The sequence below is a fragment of the Emys orbicularis genome, chromosome 1, assembly GCF_028017835.1.
Source record: "Emys orbicularis isolate rEmyOrb1 chromosome 1, rEmyOrb1.hap1, whole genome shotgun sequence".
Classification (NCBI taxonomy): domain Eukaryota; kingdom Metazoa; phylum Chordata; order Testudines; family Emydidae; genus Emys; species Emys orbicularis.
Window position 1 is genome coordinate 163,677,633 of NC_088683.1, and position 14,970 is coordinate 163,692,602.

Below are 14,970 nucleotides of genomic sequence, written 5' to 3' on the forward strand. Positions count from 1 at the left end.
GTGATAGTCACTGTAACCAGAAAATCAGTTGACAAAATAAGCCAAGGTATAAACCTCCAAGCCTTAGAAAAATATATAAACAGACTAACAACAATTTAGTCGAGAGAGAGAGAGGAAAAAAGAACATAATGCTGTATTAACCACTTCCTGGTTTCTCTCCATCACCTCAAACCTTCTCACCTATAATAATATCCCACTTAAAGAGAAAGAAAGAAAAAAACCTTACCCAAACAGTTCAAAACCTTTAAAAAAAAAAAGCCAATCTTAAAAGCCATCATGGTCAAATGCAAAATGCAGATAAAAATCAGTTAGATAAAAAAATACAACTTAACCCAATCAACTCCTACAGAATGTCTGACTTGAGTGGGTTTGACTAATCAGACCCTCCTTTTGCTTGTCTTTATATGATTGGCTGAGAGGGATGCAGAATTGTGAATATCAAAGTGTGTGAGGGGGTGTGCGGGGGTGTGTATGGGGGTGTGGTTTTTTTTAAGATGTTTCTTAAGATCTTTTGAAAAAAAGAAGAAAGATCAGCACTGCTATCTCTGATGATAATAGTAAGGGTGGTGTTAGCTCATCCGGAGACGGAGTTCAATCATTTTTTTTCTTTAAGATGTCTGAGACACCTTTCAACTATAACGATAGCTATGAATATTTCTTTCCCACTGAGAGTCCTGAAGAGTACTGCCAAGCTCTGCACATGCCATATATGGGCATTTTCCTTCCTATTCTGTATGCCACTGTGTTCCTGGTGGGAATCGTCGGCAATTCCATCCTGATGGGAGCCCTGGTCTTCAAATTTGGAGTCCGCAGGCTGATCGACACCTTTATCCTCAACTTAGCTGCCTCTGACTTTGTTTTCCTCCTCACATTGCCACTCTGGGTGCACAAGGAGATCTGGCTGGGGGTCTGGAGGTCAGGCTCCTTTCTCTGCAAGGGCAGTTCCTACATCATCTCAGTCAACATGTATTGCAGTATCTTCCTCCTCACTTGCATGAGTGCTGATCGGTACCTGGCCATCATGTACCCCTCTGTAGCCAGGAAAGTCAGAACAAGATTCTACACTAATGGACTTTGCATCTGTGTCTGGATTCTCTCCTGCCTCCTAGGGCTTCCCACCCTTCTGTCCAGAGAACTCAGGCAATATAATGGCCAGGCTTACTGCACAGATGTGGAGCTCACACCTGCTAAACGGATTGTGTCACTGGTAATGTTAATTCTGGCCTTCTTTTTCCCCTTGCTGAGCATCTTGACCTTCTACTGCTCCATCACCAAGAAGCTCTGCATGCATTACCAGAAATCTGGGAAACATGACAAAAAGCTGAGGAAATCTATCAAGATTGTTTTCATTGTAGTGGCTGCCTTTGTTTTCTCCTGGATTCCCTACAACATTTTCAAGCTTCTGGCTATCATCTCTGGGCTCCAGGACCTGAAGCCACCTTTCTGCCTTCCTTATGTCCTTGCCCAGGCGGGCATGGAAGTGAGCAGCCCCTTTGCATTTGCCAACAGCTGTGCCAACCCTTTCATCTACTACTGCTTCGATGGCTATATTCGCAGGAACATCTCACAGTGCCTGTGTCCATGGGTGAAGGGCCACAGCACTGGGAGCAGTTCTGACACCCTGGACACTCGCATCAGCTACTCCTTGTCCACTTTTATTCATGGGGAGGATGCCATTAGGAAACGGAGGCGCTCTCTGTCATTCTGAGAGGAGCGGGGACTTTGGAAGGAGACATTTCTTCCAATGGAGAGATGATGGGGGGAAAAAGGTCCACAGAAAAAAGCATGAAGGCAAAAAAAGAAAAAGAGTGTGAGAGTGAAAGGGGTAGAGAGAATGAGTGAGAGATTGTAATATGGTAGCACTTCTAGTTACAGAGGAAAATATCATGTTAATTTCCTTTAATTATATAGTTATAATTGGAATATAACACTGTAACTATAGAATAACTACAGGGTTCTGCAGATTACCGTGTAATTACATTGAGCAGATCTAAAACTAGCCTACAGAGAAATACACACAAATGCTTAAAATCAAAATCCCAATGCTCTGCACAAATAACTACAAACTATAGAGCAACTCACCAGATTCAGAACTAGCTTGTCACACTCAGGAAGCCTGTGAGCGGAAATGCTCATTAGAGTGAAGCAAATAATTCAGAAAAAATAATGTGTTTATTGAGTTTACCTTCTTTTTTGTTTGTGGAAAATCCAAGTAGTCATGATTTTCTCAACATGTATTTGTTATTCAAAATTTGTTGAGGTTTTTGATTTTGTGTATTTTGTTTATTCATTCCAGTGTTGTCAGCTCTCACAGTTTTATCACGATTCTCACAATATTTGATGTTTTTCTTAAAGCTTCAGCTTCTGGAAGCATGGAATTATGGGAGCATCCTAAATTTCATTTAAAAAAAGTTTCTAGCCCTCACAGTTGCAGAGCAAAGCTGGAAAATGTGACCCAAGTGTAACTTGGAAGCTCAAAGCTAAATGGCAAATAAAAAGAACCCAACATTTATTATTTTCATAAAATATTGAATGTTAAGACAACCATGATATTTTGGGGCTTGACTCATGATTTTTGAATGCTTGAGTTGTCAATGCTGTATTGTTCGAAATCCAAAATTCAGCTTGTGTTGCTTATCGCAGTTAATAATTTCAGTCACCTGGTATTGTTACAGTTCCCACATCGGAGGAGTGCAGCTGCTGCAGTCCGGTTTCTGGTGCAGATGTTCGTGGAAAACAAAATTAAAATGTGTGTCACACAAGTATTTGAATGCTTGAGTTTGGAATTTGTTTTCTGTGAGCATTCATGCTAGCAAGATTCAGTCACATAAATGTTCATAGAAGGGAACACAAAAGAGGGAAAAGTGTTAGTTTGTTAAAAAGGTGAGAGAATATTCACAGAAAACAGGTTTGCAGCAATTGCAGGGTTCTCATTTTTGCTGGTGGTTAAACCACCAGTGAGCTTTTAGAAATGCCTATGCCATAGAACTGTACATTTGATATGCTGTAGCAAACACACCAATTGTCCAAATAGTGCCAGCTCTAATGGCAAATGGGATTGTTTTTATCACTATGGGCAAAACTGGAGGAGCATGTAAATTCCACAGATTGGGACTATAAATTCTGTAAAGCCAACTAATTTCATGTTTTTTCATTTTCTCCCCCTTTTTCAATTTTAAAAGCCCAGTCATGTAAATACTCACCCCTAAAAGCTAGCCCAATGTTAGGTTTATACAGTTAAAATGCTGAGAACTAAGGTTCTACCAGAAATGTTAACTCCGTTGTGTTGCAACATGTCCCATACTCCTGCTTTACTTGTTAAATATGTAGCTTAATCTACTATTGCTTGTCATAAAAATAATAAATCTATACCATAAAGCATCCAGGATTTGCAATGTTTAGAGATTGCCATTTGAAAGATTAGATACTTCCCTTTTGAATTTCCTGAGTTTTTACAATTTTATCTTTCTTTATTCCTTTTTTTTCCTTTTGCATTTAGCCTTTCTAGATCCAAAACTAGTTATTGCAAAATCCACAATAGGGTTTAGAGGGCAGAAATCATTTGATAATCATCACCATATGATAAAATGAACATGTTGCAATTCATGATTTTCAATATAAGTAAAGAGATCTTATAGATATTTGTAATTATTTAAGGTGAAGAGATGCAGCTCTGCTACGGGAGGAAATCCTCCTGCACATGACGTGTTTAAAAACAACAAAAGTTTCTATGCTATTCCTCTGCTATGCTGCAAGTGGTTGCAATTAATGGAGTGGCAGTCATTAAGTTATTTGTTTTGGGGTTTTTTAAATAGTTTTCTTATCCCTAAAATGGAAATTTATGCTAAATTCTGGGATGGAAAAGCATGCCAAAAATTAAGCCAGTACAAAAGTGTGCTCTAGTTGCCTGGGGGATTAAGCCATATATCTTCTATTAATTTTAATAGAAGATGTGTGGCTAAAACCCCTAGACAGCTTTGAAAAATATCAACAACTGAATCAACTTCTTTTTCTATTAGAATCTGTCATTCTCTTCTTCCCCTCTTTCTGATCTCCCTACCACACACATTCTCCCTTTCTCTGTGTCCTTCCCCTCCCCACAATTGCTTCATTTTGCATCCTATTCTTTGCATTTGATTTCCCCCCCTTGCTCCCTTTTTCAGACTCACACAGAACGAGTATGAACCCTATTATTCTCTATTTTCAAACCTACAACGGTTGAAATTAGGCAAAGCTTCCCTTCAGATTCTAATCCCGTCACATCAGAAATTCCTGGAGAGCACCGTATCTCTTATCAAAACAAGCCTTCTACCTCACTGCATGACCCTCCCATGAGAAGGAACAAATGTAGAAACGTGAAAACAGTAGACCAGTCCAGATTTCTCAACAATACCCCTGCTTTTATCAACTCATTAAATGATGTAATTTATTATTAAAAAAAAAGAAGGATGAAATCTCTAGGCCAGGAAGACTATTCATTATTTATATTCCACAAGAAGTGTGGGTGATGTTTTAAAGGAGGATTGCCTTAAAAAATCAATACAAGTAATTCTTTATCTCAGATCCCTACAATACCAATTATTTCCCTTAGCCTCTTTACCCACATGAAGCATAGCAATCTCTCTAGAATAAAATTAGACTAAGAACGACTCTAATAATTTTAAACTTTAGGTTACTATTTTTTTTCCTCTTGAAAGCTTTAAAAAAAAATGTCAGAGTTGAATCCACTCTACCTACAAAATCTTACCATGGCTGCCTCCCCAGTGAATGCAGCAAACTGAATGAGCTCACAAAACATTACAAAAGTTGAGCAGGGTCTTCCACAAAAACCACAGTGAAAGCTTAGTTTAGAGCAGGGGTCGGCAACCTTTCAGAAGTGGTGAGCCGAGTCTTCATTTATTCACTCTAATTTAAGGTTTCGCGTGCCAGTAATACATTTTAACATTTTTAGAAGGTCTCTTTCTATAAGTCTATAATATATAACTAAACTATTGATGTATGTAAAGTAAATAAGGTTTTTAAAATGTTTAAGAAGCTTCATTTAAAATTAAATTAAAATGCAGAGTCCCCGGACCAGTGGCCAGGACCCAGGCAGTATGAGTGCCACTGAAAATCAGCTCGCGTGCCGCCTTTGGCACGTTTGCCGTAGGTTGCCTACCCCTGGTTTAGAGGAATATAAAAGGGAAAAGGGGGAAAAAAAACTAGTCCAACAAAACAAAACACTTTACACTTATATTTTTATTGGGCACAAGTCATCATGTTATAACAATATATTTTGAGCATGCTTATTTCACTCAGACAGTGTGTGAAGTTGATTATATGTTTTTTTCACTTAAACAATATTTACCTTAAGTCATGACAATGGCAATTTTGCTTATGCATTATTTCTGCTTATTTCTAATCATGAGTGTAAGTACCTGTAGGTAGGGAGCTGTCGATTTTTTATTAGTTTTCATAGAGCCATGTAAACCTATAGTGATGTATAAATGATAGTGATTTCAAATGTCATCTAGCCAGCTATGATGAGTAATGCATTTGATCTTTGTTATGAGACAGAAGTGATTACAGGGTGGTTTGGAAATTATGTAATTGCGATGTGAGCCCCAGCCACAACTTTTTAAAGTAATTTTTACTGCTTGTTTTTCATTTGTATAATTTTGAAATAAAGAAACAGGAAACCATGCAAGCGGACCTGGTAAGACTGGGAATTTTTTTTTAAACCTAACTTTTTCTTCTTTTTAATTAAAATTAAACAAAACAAATGGGAAGTATTTTCAGTTACATGGCCAAAGATCTTGTGTGACTACTGTTTCATTTTAGGGCAACTTAATTTTGGAAAATATGCAGCAACTGAATAGTAATTAAGTTTCCAGCCGATTATAGCGCTGGTTGAAAAATACAAATGGTGACTGAAGATTGTTTTCAGAAGTAGAAGTGGGGAGGTTAGTTTGCTACTATTTGAATAAGGAAGGAAGATCTGGTGGTTAAGGTACTGGCTGGCACTCATGAGACTGGAGGTGAAATACTGACTCCACTGAAGTCAACAGCAAAACTTCTGTTGGGTTTAATAGGACAGGATCTCACCCCACGCTTCTAGTCCCGCTCTGTAACAAATTCACTGGGCAGCAAGCCACTCAGTGTGTCTGTGCAGCTATGAGGTTTTTTTATTGCAATGTAGACATACCAGTAGGCTCTATCACAGGGGTAGGCAAACTGTGGCCCAGGGGCCGCATCCGGCCCTCCAGAAGTTTTAATCTGGCCCTCAAGCTCCTACCGGAGAGTGGGGTCCAGAGCTTGCCCTGCTCCGGCGCTCCAGTCAGGGAGCAGGGTCTGGGGATTGCCCCACTCCACATGGCTCCTGGAAGCAGCGGCATGTCCGCCCCTCCTCAGGCTCCTATGCATAGGGGCAGCCAGGGGGCTCCGCACGCTGTCCCCCCCAAGGGCCACCCCCGCAGCTCCCATTGGCCGGGAACCATGGCCAATGGGAGCTGCAGGGGCGGCGCCTGAAGACGGGGAAGCGCGCAGAGCCACCTGGCCGCGCCTCTGCGTAGGAGCTGGAGAAGGGACATGCCGCTGCTTCTAGGAGCTGCTTGAGGCAAGTGCCGCCGGGAGCCTGCACCCATGACCCCCTCCTGCGCCCCAACCCCCTGCCCTGATCTCCCTCCTGCCCTCTGAACCCCTCGGTCCCAGCCCGGAGCACCCTCCTGCACCCCAACCCCTCATCCCCAGCCCCACCCCAGAGTCCACACCCCAGCCGGAGCCCTCACCCCCCCCCCGCACCCCAACGCCCAATTTTGTGATCATTCATGGCTCGCCATACAATTTCCATACCCAGATGTGGCCCTCGGGCCAAAAGGTTTGCCCACCCCTGCTCTATCATAATACAAATAATAAATAATAATTTGTAGGATCATGTTATTCATGAGTATTCAGAAGCCCTGCAGATATCCATTGAAATGTTTGCAAATCTTGAAAGTTAATCAGGAATTTAAGCACAAATTATTACACATCCAAAAATTCCTATAGGAAAATGAGTTTGTTACTCTCCTATGTAAAACGTTTCTGTCATCCAGCAGGGAATAACTCCATGTGACATTGCAAATATCGCAGAGCAAATAGTCCAAATCAGTGGCCCCCAACGCAGTGCCCTCAGGCGCAATGGCGCCCGCCGGGGCATTTATGTGCGTCCGCCTAGTGCCCAGCAGGGGAGAGAAGCCGCGGCCCCGTTCCTGACGGGGATAGAGAACTCAGGCTGCGGGCGCGGTGTTCTCTGTTCCCGGCAGGTGCGGGGCCCGCCTAGTGCCCAGCAGGGGAGAGAAGCTGTGGCCCCGCGCCTGCCGGGGACAGAGAACTCCGGGGCTGCCGGCTGCGGGCGCCAGTGTTCTCGGTCCCTGGCAGGTGCGGGGCCCGCCTAGTGCCCAGCAGGGGAGAGAAGCCGGGGCCCCGCGCCTGCTGGGGACAGAGTACTCCGGGGCTGCGGGCGCTGGTGTTCTCTGGCCTCGCGGCTTCTCTCCGGCTTCTCCCTTCTCTCTGGATTCATATATTATGTAATATTAAATATGATGTTTTTCATATTATTTAATGTACAAATACAAAATAAGCCTTGAAAAATTGTTGGCGCCCGCCACACTCTTCTGAAAACATGAATGTGCTACTGGCCACAAAAAGGTTGGGGACCACTGATCCAAATGAACAGTTTGCCTACAATGTGAAATTCATTCGCATAAACTATTTACTGAATACTAAGGAGTAACATGGTCATTCAAAGAAACTGGGATTGGTTTGTGAACAGAAAGAAGGGCTAAATTCATAATGCATATTAAACACAATTAAAAACTCTGCCAACTCTTGATATTTCTCTTAGTGGATCCAAAAGTAATTACCATGTTACCTGGAATCTAACTTGAAAAAAACAGAATCTATCCTTTATTATCCCCAGTAATAATATAATCATTACCATACAAGTCTCCAGTTACTGCATCATAATTGCCATTTAAGGTTCAACAGCAACTAACTCCAATTTTCGAATGTGGGCACCTCAACAGGACACCCATAATCCAGTGCTAGATGCTCAGATCAGCATGCACACCTCGATTTTCAGACAGCCCTAAGGGAATTAGCTGTCCAACTCCCAGTGAAAGTCAATGGGATTTGGGCCCCAAACTCAGGCTCCTTTGAAAATCCCAGGTATAGAGTAGGGATTTACAGTAAAGAGGAACAAGAAATAAGATTGTAGAAGGGCACAAAAAAGCAAGGGGTGTGAGAAACCCAGAACTTCAAGAAATATTGATTGCTAAAGGAAATTACCTAAAAGAGGATCCACCTCTCCTGTGATGCCTACAAGAAACTGCCAGCTAGCAATGGCCAGGCAGAGAGCCAGTGGGGAGAGCTGATATTTATTTTTAAAATATTGACTGTAGGTTTTATCCTTCTCCCTCACCTTTCATATGCCACTTGTCTTCGATTGCAAGTGCTCTGGGGGCAGTGACTGCACCTTCTTATATATTTAAAGAGCACACAGCTTATTGTAGGCCCTACAGTAACATAATAGCGCAGAACAATTATACCCCCAACTTCTTCAAACTTCCAAAAACTTTCTCTCTGACTTACAGAGAAGAATCTGAATCCACAGCTCCCATCACTACGCCTGCTGGTATAAGTTATTAGACAAGGTTCTTTTATTGTTAACACATTTCCTAAAGCATGTGGGATTGTGTGACAGGCAAGCCAACAACCAGTGGAGAACGTTTTTCTCATTTAAAACTAGAATTGCTGCTTTTTTATGTGGGGTCCTAAGCTAAGATTTTCAAAAATGACTAGTGATTTTGGATGCCTCAATTCCTGAGTGCCCAACTTGTGATGTCTTAGAGAGGACTGATTTTACGAAAGTGCTGAGCAACCACTACATTTGAAAATGTAAGACTTTTGTTGCTGAATCTTTGAAACCTGGTAGGTAGTTCGTTCATATTAACAATATAAGATCTGAGATTACATGAGGCATGGCCTTTCTTTTACCCACTATCTGAGGCAGAGGAAAACCAAACTGTGAACCTGTGTGGCACATTAGTGAGTTAGAGAATGAAACTCGATCAGTGGTTTCAAACTCAATTCAAACCTTGAGTTTGCCCCCAAAATAGATCATTTGGTCTGGAAAGCGGGTCTTGAAAAGCATTTCTAGTGAGGACACTGTCTACAAATACACACAATGCACATTTGCCCTATATAGTAGCATACACATCTGCTTGACCCTCTCACACACATCTCCCTCCCCTGCCCCCCCCCCCCTTGGCACTGACTAAACAGCTGCACAACAACCACAAGCTCACCCATCAACACTTACTTCCTCTCACCCACACCACCCCTCCCTGACAGAACCACACAAACATCTACCCACACCCTTACACACAAAGAAAAAATCTCAAATAATGGGGAAAATATATATGTGTACTCTGGGCAATATGGTTTGACAACTTTGACAGGTAGAAGTAAGGACAAAAATAATGTGTGTGAGAAAAAAGAGGGTTGGAGAAGAGAGCACAGAGGACTGAGAGTCCTAGCATAAACATATTTGTCTAACCTTTCTTCATAATTATAACCAATTATAGAAAATGGGATATTAAGGACAGACCTCACTTAAGGGTGACACATTAAGCATGCTCGACACTTCCCATTATCAGACCCTGTTTTCAATTGCTTAGAACTTTGCAAAACTTTGACCTCTTGGGCTGAAATTTTCCCTGCCAGGTGTCTGCCTCAGTCTGATATTTTTTTAAAAAGAAAATGTCAGCCAAAATGGTGCAGCCATTTCTGAGAATGAGCCTAAAGAAAAAGATATTGTTTTGCCAGTGTTAAAAAATTCTGAGGACCTTTTCTTTGATATGCTCTAGCACCCCCTTGCTTTGGGGCAGGGACTTCAAATATGGCCAGGGGTTGGCCTTTGTGTCAGTGATGTGTCTTTTGCCATCCCTGTAAAAATCCACCCAAATTTGACCAGCTCTAATTTTGGGGGGGGGGGGGGGGAAATCACATTTTGCACATAACAATAGAGAGTTGCTAGAATTTAGCAGCCAAAATCTCTGAAGATTCCATCCTCCCCGAGTCTGCTCCAAAGCCTCCATCACATCACAGCTCCTACATGTGACAGGACCATGCAAGTGCCTTCCCCACACAGCCACCAAGCATGCTCCAGCCCAGGGCTACAGGGGGGCTCAGAGGGACTTTCCTTGTAAAGGCTGGTCTGGACTGGGGTGGACATTGGACCGGAGAGCAGGCAGCTTGTGCTGTCAGTGACCCCCCACGCTTGGCTGTATGGAGCAGGAACCCGTCTTATCTGAATGCAGAGGGGACAAAAGCTGGATCAGGAGGAAGGGAAAGGAGTAGATTGAGATAAGGAGTCTGGTAAGATTGGGACTGGGTGGGAGCAGATAGAAACTATTATTAGGAGTTGGAAAGAAGAGACTGGGACTTGGAGCTCTGGGAGAGGGGAGACTGGGACTGGTTGAGCAAGGAGACTAGGAGCCAGTGAGGGAAACTTGGGTGGGGACTGGGTGTCACTTGGCTTGGGGGGGGGAATACTGAAATAGGATGAGAAGGTGAGAGGATGGGGAAGACTAGGACTGGCTGCACAAGGAAATGGACTGGTGTGGGGAGATAGAGAGACTGGGACTTTGGCAGTGAGCCCAGATGTGGAGGTGAGGACTGACTGGGCAAGCACAGCAACTGGCACAAGTAACCTTAATTCTGGCACTTCCTAGATTGAGTGCTTGATTTTGAAACCTGAATAATGGTTAACATAGTTGTTTGTGAGTAATATTGTTCATCTTAGAGCATGGCCTCATTATGCTAGGTACTGTACACATGCAGCATAAGACACAGTTCCTGCCCCAAAGAGTTCACAGAAAGAAAGACAAGGGGAGAGGAGAGAAACAAAGGCACAGAGAGGTGAAATGATTTGCCCAAGGTCACATAGCAAATCAGTGGCAGAGCCAAGAACAAAACCCAAATTTCCTGGACTCCCAGTCCACTGGCCAACACTGCTTCTCACTACCTCTAGAATCTAAGAGCTAAATAATTTGGTATCCCTAGGGAACATCATGACAGAGAAGAACTGAGAAGCAAAAATGTTCAATAAGTAAACGAGCTAACAAAACAAGGAGGGAGTTTTGGCGATGCAGCTTTTTCATGCAGACAATGGAACAGGTTTCGAAAGACAGACTCAGAATATTAACATATAACGTCTAACAGTGAATTCAACTGGCAATGGGGGTGTACGTGTGAAATGTAACAGGGCACAGCCACTGAGAAGAGAGATGGACAGGCCTAGCCTGGATCTTTCCAACACCAGTGAGGGATAAGCAGTGTCCTAGATCAGGGGTCGGCAACCTGAAGCACGTGTGCCAAAGGCGGCACACGGGCTGATTTTTAGTGGCACGCTGCTGCCAGTCAGAGTCCCAGCCGCCGACCCCGCTCAGCCCGCTGCTGGCCTGGATTACGGAACCCCAGACCAGCAGTGGGATGAGCCGCTCAGCCCGCTGCTGGTCTGGGGTTCCGGCCGCTGGCCCCTTGCCAGCTGGGGTCCCGGCCGCCGGCCCTGCTCAGCCCGCTGCTGGCCTGGATGCATGGAACCCAGGCCGGCAGCGGGCTGAGCAGTGCTGGCGGCTGGGACCCTGGTTGTCAGGGGCCGGCGGCCGGAACCCCAGACCGGCAGCAGGCTGAGTGGCTCAGCCCGCTGCCGGTCTGGGGTTCCGTCTGCTGCCCGCACTGCCGGTCTGGCACGCAAAACCTTTTACTGGCACGCAAAACCTTAAATTAATGAAGACTTGGCACACCACTTCCCAAAGGTTGCCGACCCCTGTCCTAGACAAATCTTTCTCTCTCCATAAAATAGCTTCTAATGCCCAATTCTGTGAGAGTAATTGCCAAGCACAGGGTGGCTGCTTCATTTGCTGACTGACTATGCAGTCCATATCCATTTTGTTCCTGCATGACTCCTCTAGCATACCTGGATGCATACGAAAGGAGCTGTAGAAAGCCACCATGCTGCTCATGCTGCTATACTCGTATAATTAGGGTAAGAATTACAAATTACACTCTCATCTCCTTACCCGTTTTTGCTTCAGCAAACACCAATTGAAGTCAACAGGCAAAATCCTGGTCCCATTGAAATCAGTGGGAGTTTTATACTATTAATTTTAACAGGATCAATGGCAGTTGGGCTGAAGTAAGGACTGAAAATCTAAGCCCCAGATCATTCACCCTCTGGTGGAGAAACCTATAGGCCAGGCATGAAGAGATGGAAAAGTCCATGGAGTCCCCATGCAGAGCTTCCTACTAACCATTCCTCTCAATGAGGAGGGAATTGGGGCTTCGTGAAATTTGCACACCTGCATGCCCACCCCCTTTATCTGTAAAGAGAGGAACCGTTCACATGGACTGCTGACTGCTCCTGGCTCCACTGCGTCAGGATCCTTGCTGGCAATAGCAACTGTAGGGCAGGAGTCATGGGAAGTTCATGCTGCTCAGTGAGCATTGACTCCCAAATCCATGGGATTAGGGGGACTGGAGCGTGACAGCTCCTCTCTCAGTCTCCGGTTTGTGGCAGAGCCCTTCCTGCATGCAGCACTCATGAGAAGAGGGAAAGGTGCCTTCTGATGATTACTAGGAAGGTGAGCACCAGCAAGGGGAAATCCACATTAGGAGGGCCCCCTTAATATGTGGATCCCAGCCTACACTCCAGACCTGAGGATTTGGCTCCCAGGGTTTACTTGGCTGTTGTTAGCTAGCTGAATGCTGCCCTCACATAAAAGAGGGACATGGGAAACACACACACCTTGTGTAATGACTGAAGGTTACTGACGTTCTCTCTTGGTACCTGCCTGCTTCGGAAGTCCCTTTCATCCTCGCTGAGGAGCTCTCAGAGAGCTTTGGCCTCTCCTGACAAGTGCTGAATCGGGTCCCTGATTTGTTCTCTTTTTGGTGACTTGTGGTTGCCTGGTTCATAGTCTCTTTTCTCTCTACTAAGATATTGCCGTGGTAAAGGAATGACTCACCAACACATTCAAACATCACACCACAGATACTGTACTCAAAGTATCAAAAAACATCTATGAGAAAGCAACTTTCAGGGTCTGAGGGAAACACGAACCAGGACACTCAGCATTAGGCTGAAAATTCCAGCAGAGATTCTTGCTGCAGACTGCAGCAGGAAGGGAAATATAGCAACAACCTTACTCCAACATTTGGATATTGCCCTTAATTCAAAAAGATCCCCAAAATGCATAACGGACAGAATCCGGATCACTTCCCCTATCACTGAAATGCAACCACCTCTGGCATGGCATGCCCTGCAGCACTATCACTTTTCCTCTTGAGAAGAGCATGCTCAATCAGGGAAAGGGGAGATTTAATGGGTCTATTAATATTCCCGCCCCCCCAGTTTAAAAAAAAATACAGGAATTGGTCAGTAAGGCAGCCCATGATACCACAGTATTCTCCTTGAGGCTGATATGCTCAAAGCACAGGGCCTTCCTCATGGCAAAACAGCCTTGTGAATCACAGGAATTCCACAGGTTTGGAAGGTCGGAGCCCCTACCAATTATGGGGGGCAGGGACCAACCCTCCCCTCTGCCTCACAGAACAATCAGGCAGAAACTGTCAGTGGGGACAGCCTATTTGTTCCTGTTGACGTAGCTGAAAGAGACAAATTTTGCTCAGACTTTCAAAAATAAAAAACCACCTTTGGACTGAGAGCCCGGCCTGAAAATCTCAGACCCAAATCAAGTTCTCTGATTAGGTTCCGAGGCACTGAAAAGTGGAGATAAGAATGGAAACAGGATCTCCGCTACAGAGCATACACTAGAGTTGATGCTTTCCATCTTATCGCTAAACTAAAAGCAGATGTCATTTGTTGTGAGCTGGACTCAAGCATAGCAGGAAGTGGCCATGCTGTTATGGTTAAGAACACTACAACAAGGATTCTCTCACAAGGTTAATATAGTATCGGTTATTGTGTGAAATGCGGAAAGGGTGGAGGAGAAAAATAAGAGGGTGATGCACTTCGCTGAATGCACCTGGAAAACACGATGGTGGTACAGTGTGCTGCTTGAAGCTAAAGGTACTAAAAGTCACCAGTGTTGACAGAACCTTATCCAAGGTAAAAGGAGACAAAGTATGACATTTATTATGTTTTTCCTTTACATCTTATTACATCAAGACTAGAGTATTTGTTCCTGTTTACCTCACAGATTGTCGGGCCAATCATTCAAAAATAGTGCCAGCCACAAAATAATCATGAGATTTAAAAAAAGGTGGGGAGGTCTTTTTATTTGCTTTCTGGCCTTTGAGCCATTAAGTTATGATTGGGTCACATTTTTAAGCTTTGCTCTGCAACCATGAAGGCTAGAAACTTTAATAACAAAAAAAAAGTAAAATGAGATTCTCATGCAATCGCTTCCCTCCAGGAGCTGGGCTTTAAGGAAAACACCAAATACTAGGAGAATAACAATAAAATCATGATAATTGGCAACACATGGTCAATTAACTCAAATTAGCTGAGGTTTCTAAAAGCTGGGCTAGAGTCAGGACACACAACCACCAAACCACAAATGTGTGTGTCCTGTGATAAGTGTTTGTGGAGTGTTAGCTAACTTGAGTTAACCAATGGCCAATTAACTTGCGTTAATAAATACCAATATCAATAAACAAGTTAAAACAGGAGAAAAGCCCCCTCTATTCTAAACACACTCTTAAGCAATAATAAATGATTAACTGGAAGTGCTAAAGGAGTTGAGGGCTGAAGTACAGATTTTAAATCTGCCCACTTACCATGAATCATGAAAAGAAAAACATAGAATTTAAGCGGGAAAAAGAAGAACTTTTTATGAATAAAGAATCACAGACTTGTAGGACTGGAAGGGACCTCAAAAGGTCTTCTACTCCAGTCCCCTGCACTCAAGGCAGGACTAAGTATTA

The 14,970-nt window shown here is 43.7% G+C and overlaps 1 protein-coding gene across 1 annotated transcript; it reads left to right on the forward strand.

Moving 5' to 3' along the window:
* The first annotated feature begins 700 nt into the window (after window positions 1–700).
* GPR15 (G protein-coupled receptor 15) lies at window positions 701–1,708 on the forward strand. Its single transcript, XM_065423631.1, has one exon. It carries the CDS (start codon window positions 701–703, stop codon window positions 1,706–1,708), a length of 1,008 nt encoding a protein of 335 aa, XP_065279703.1.
* Window positions 1,709–14,970: the final 13,262 nt, after the last annotated feature.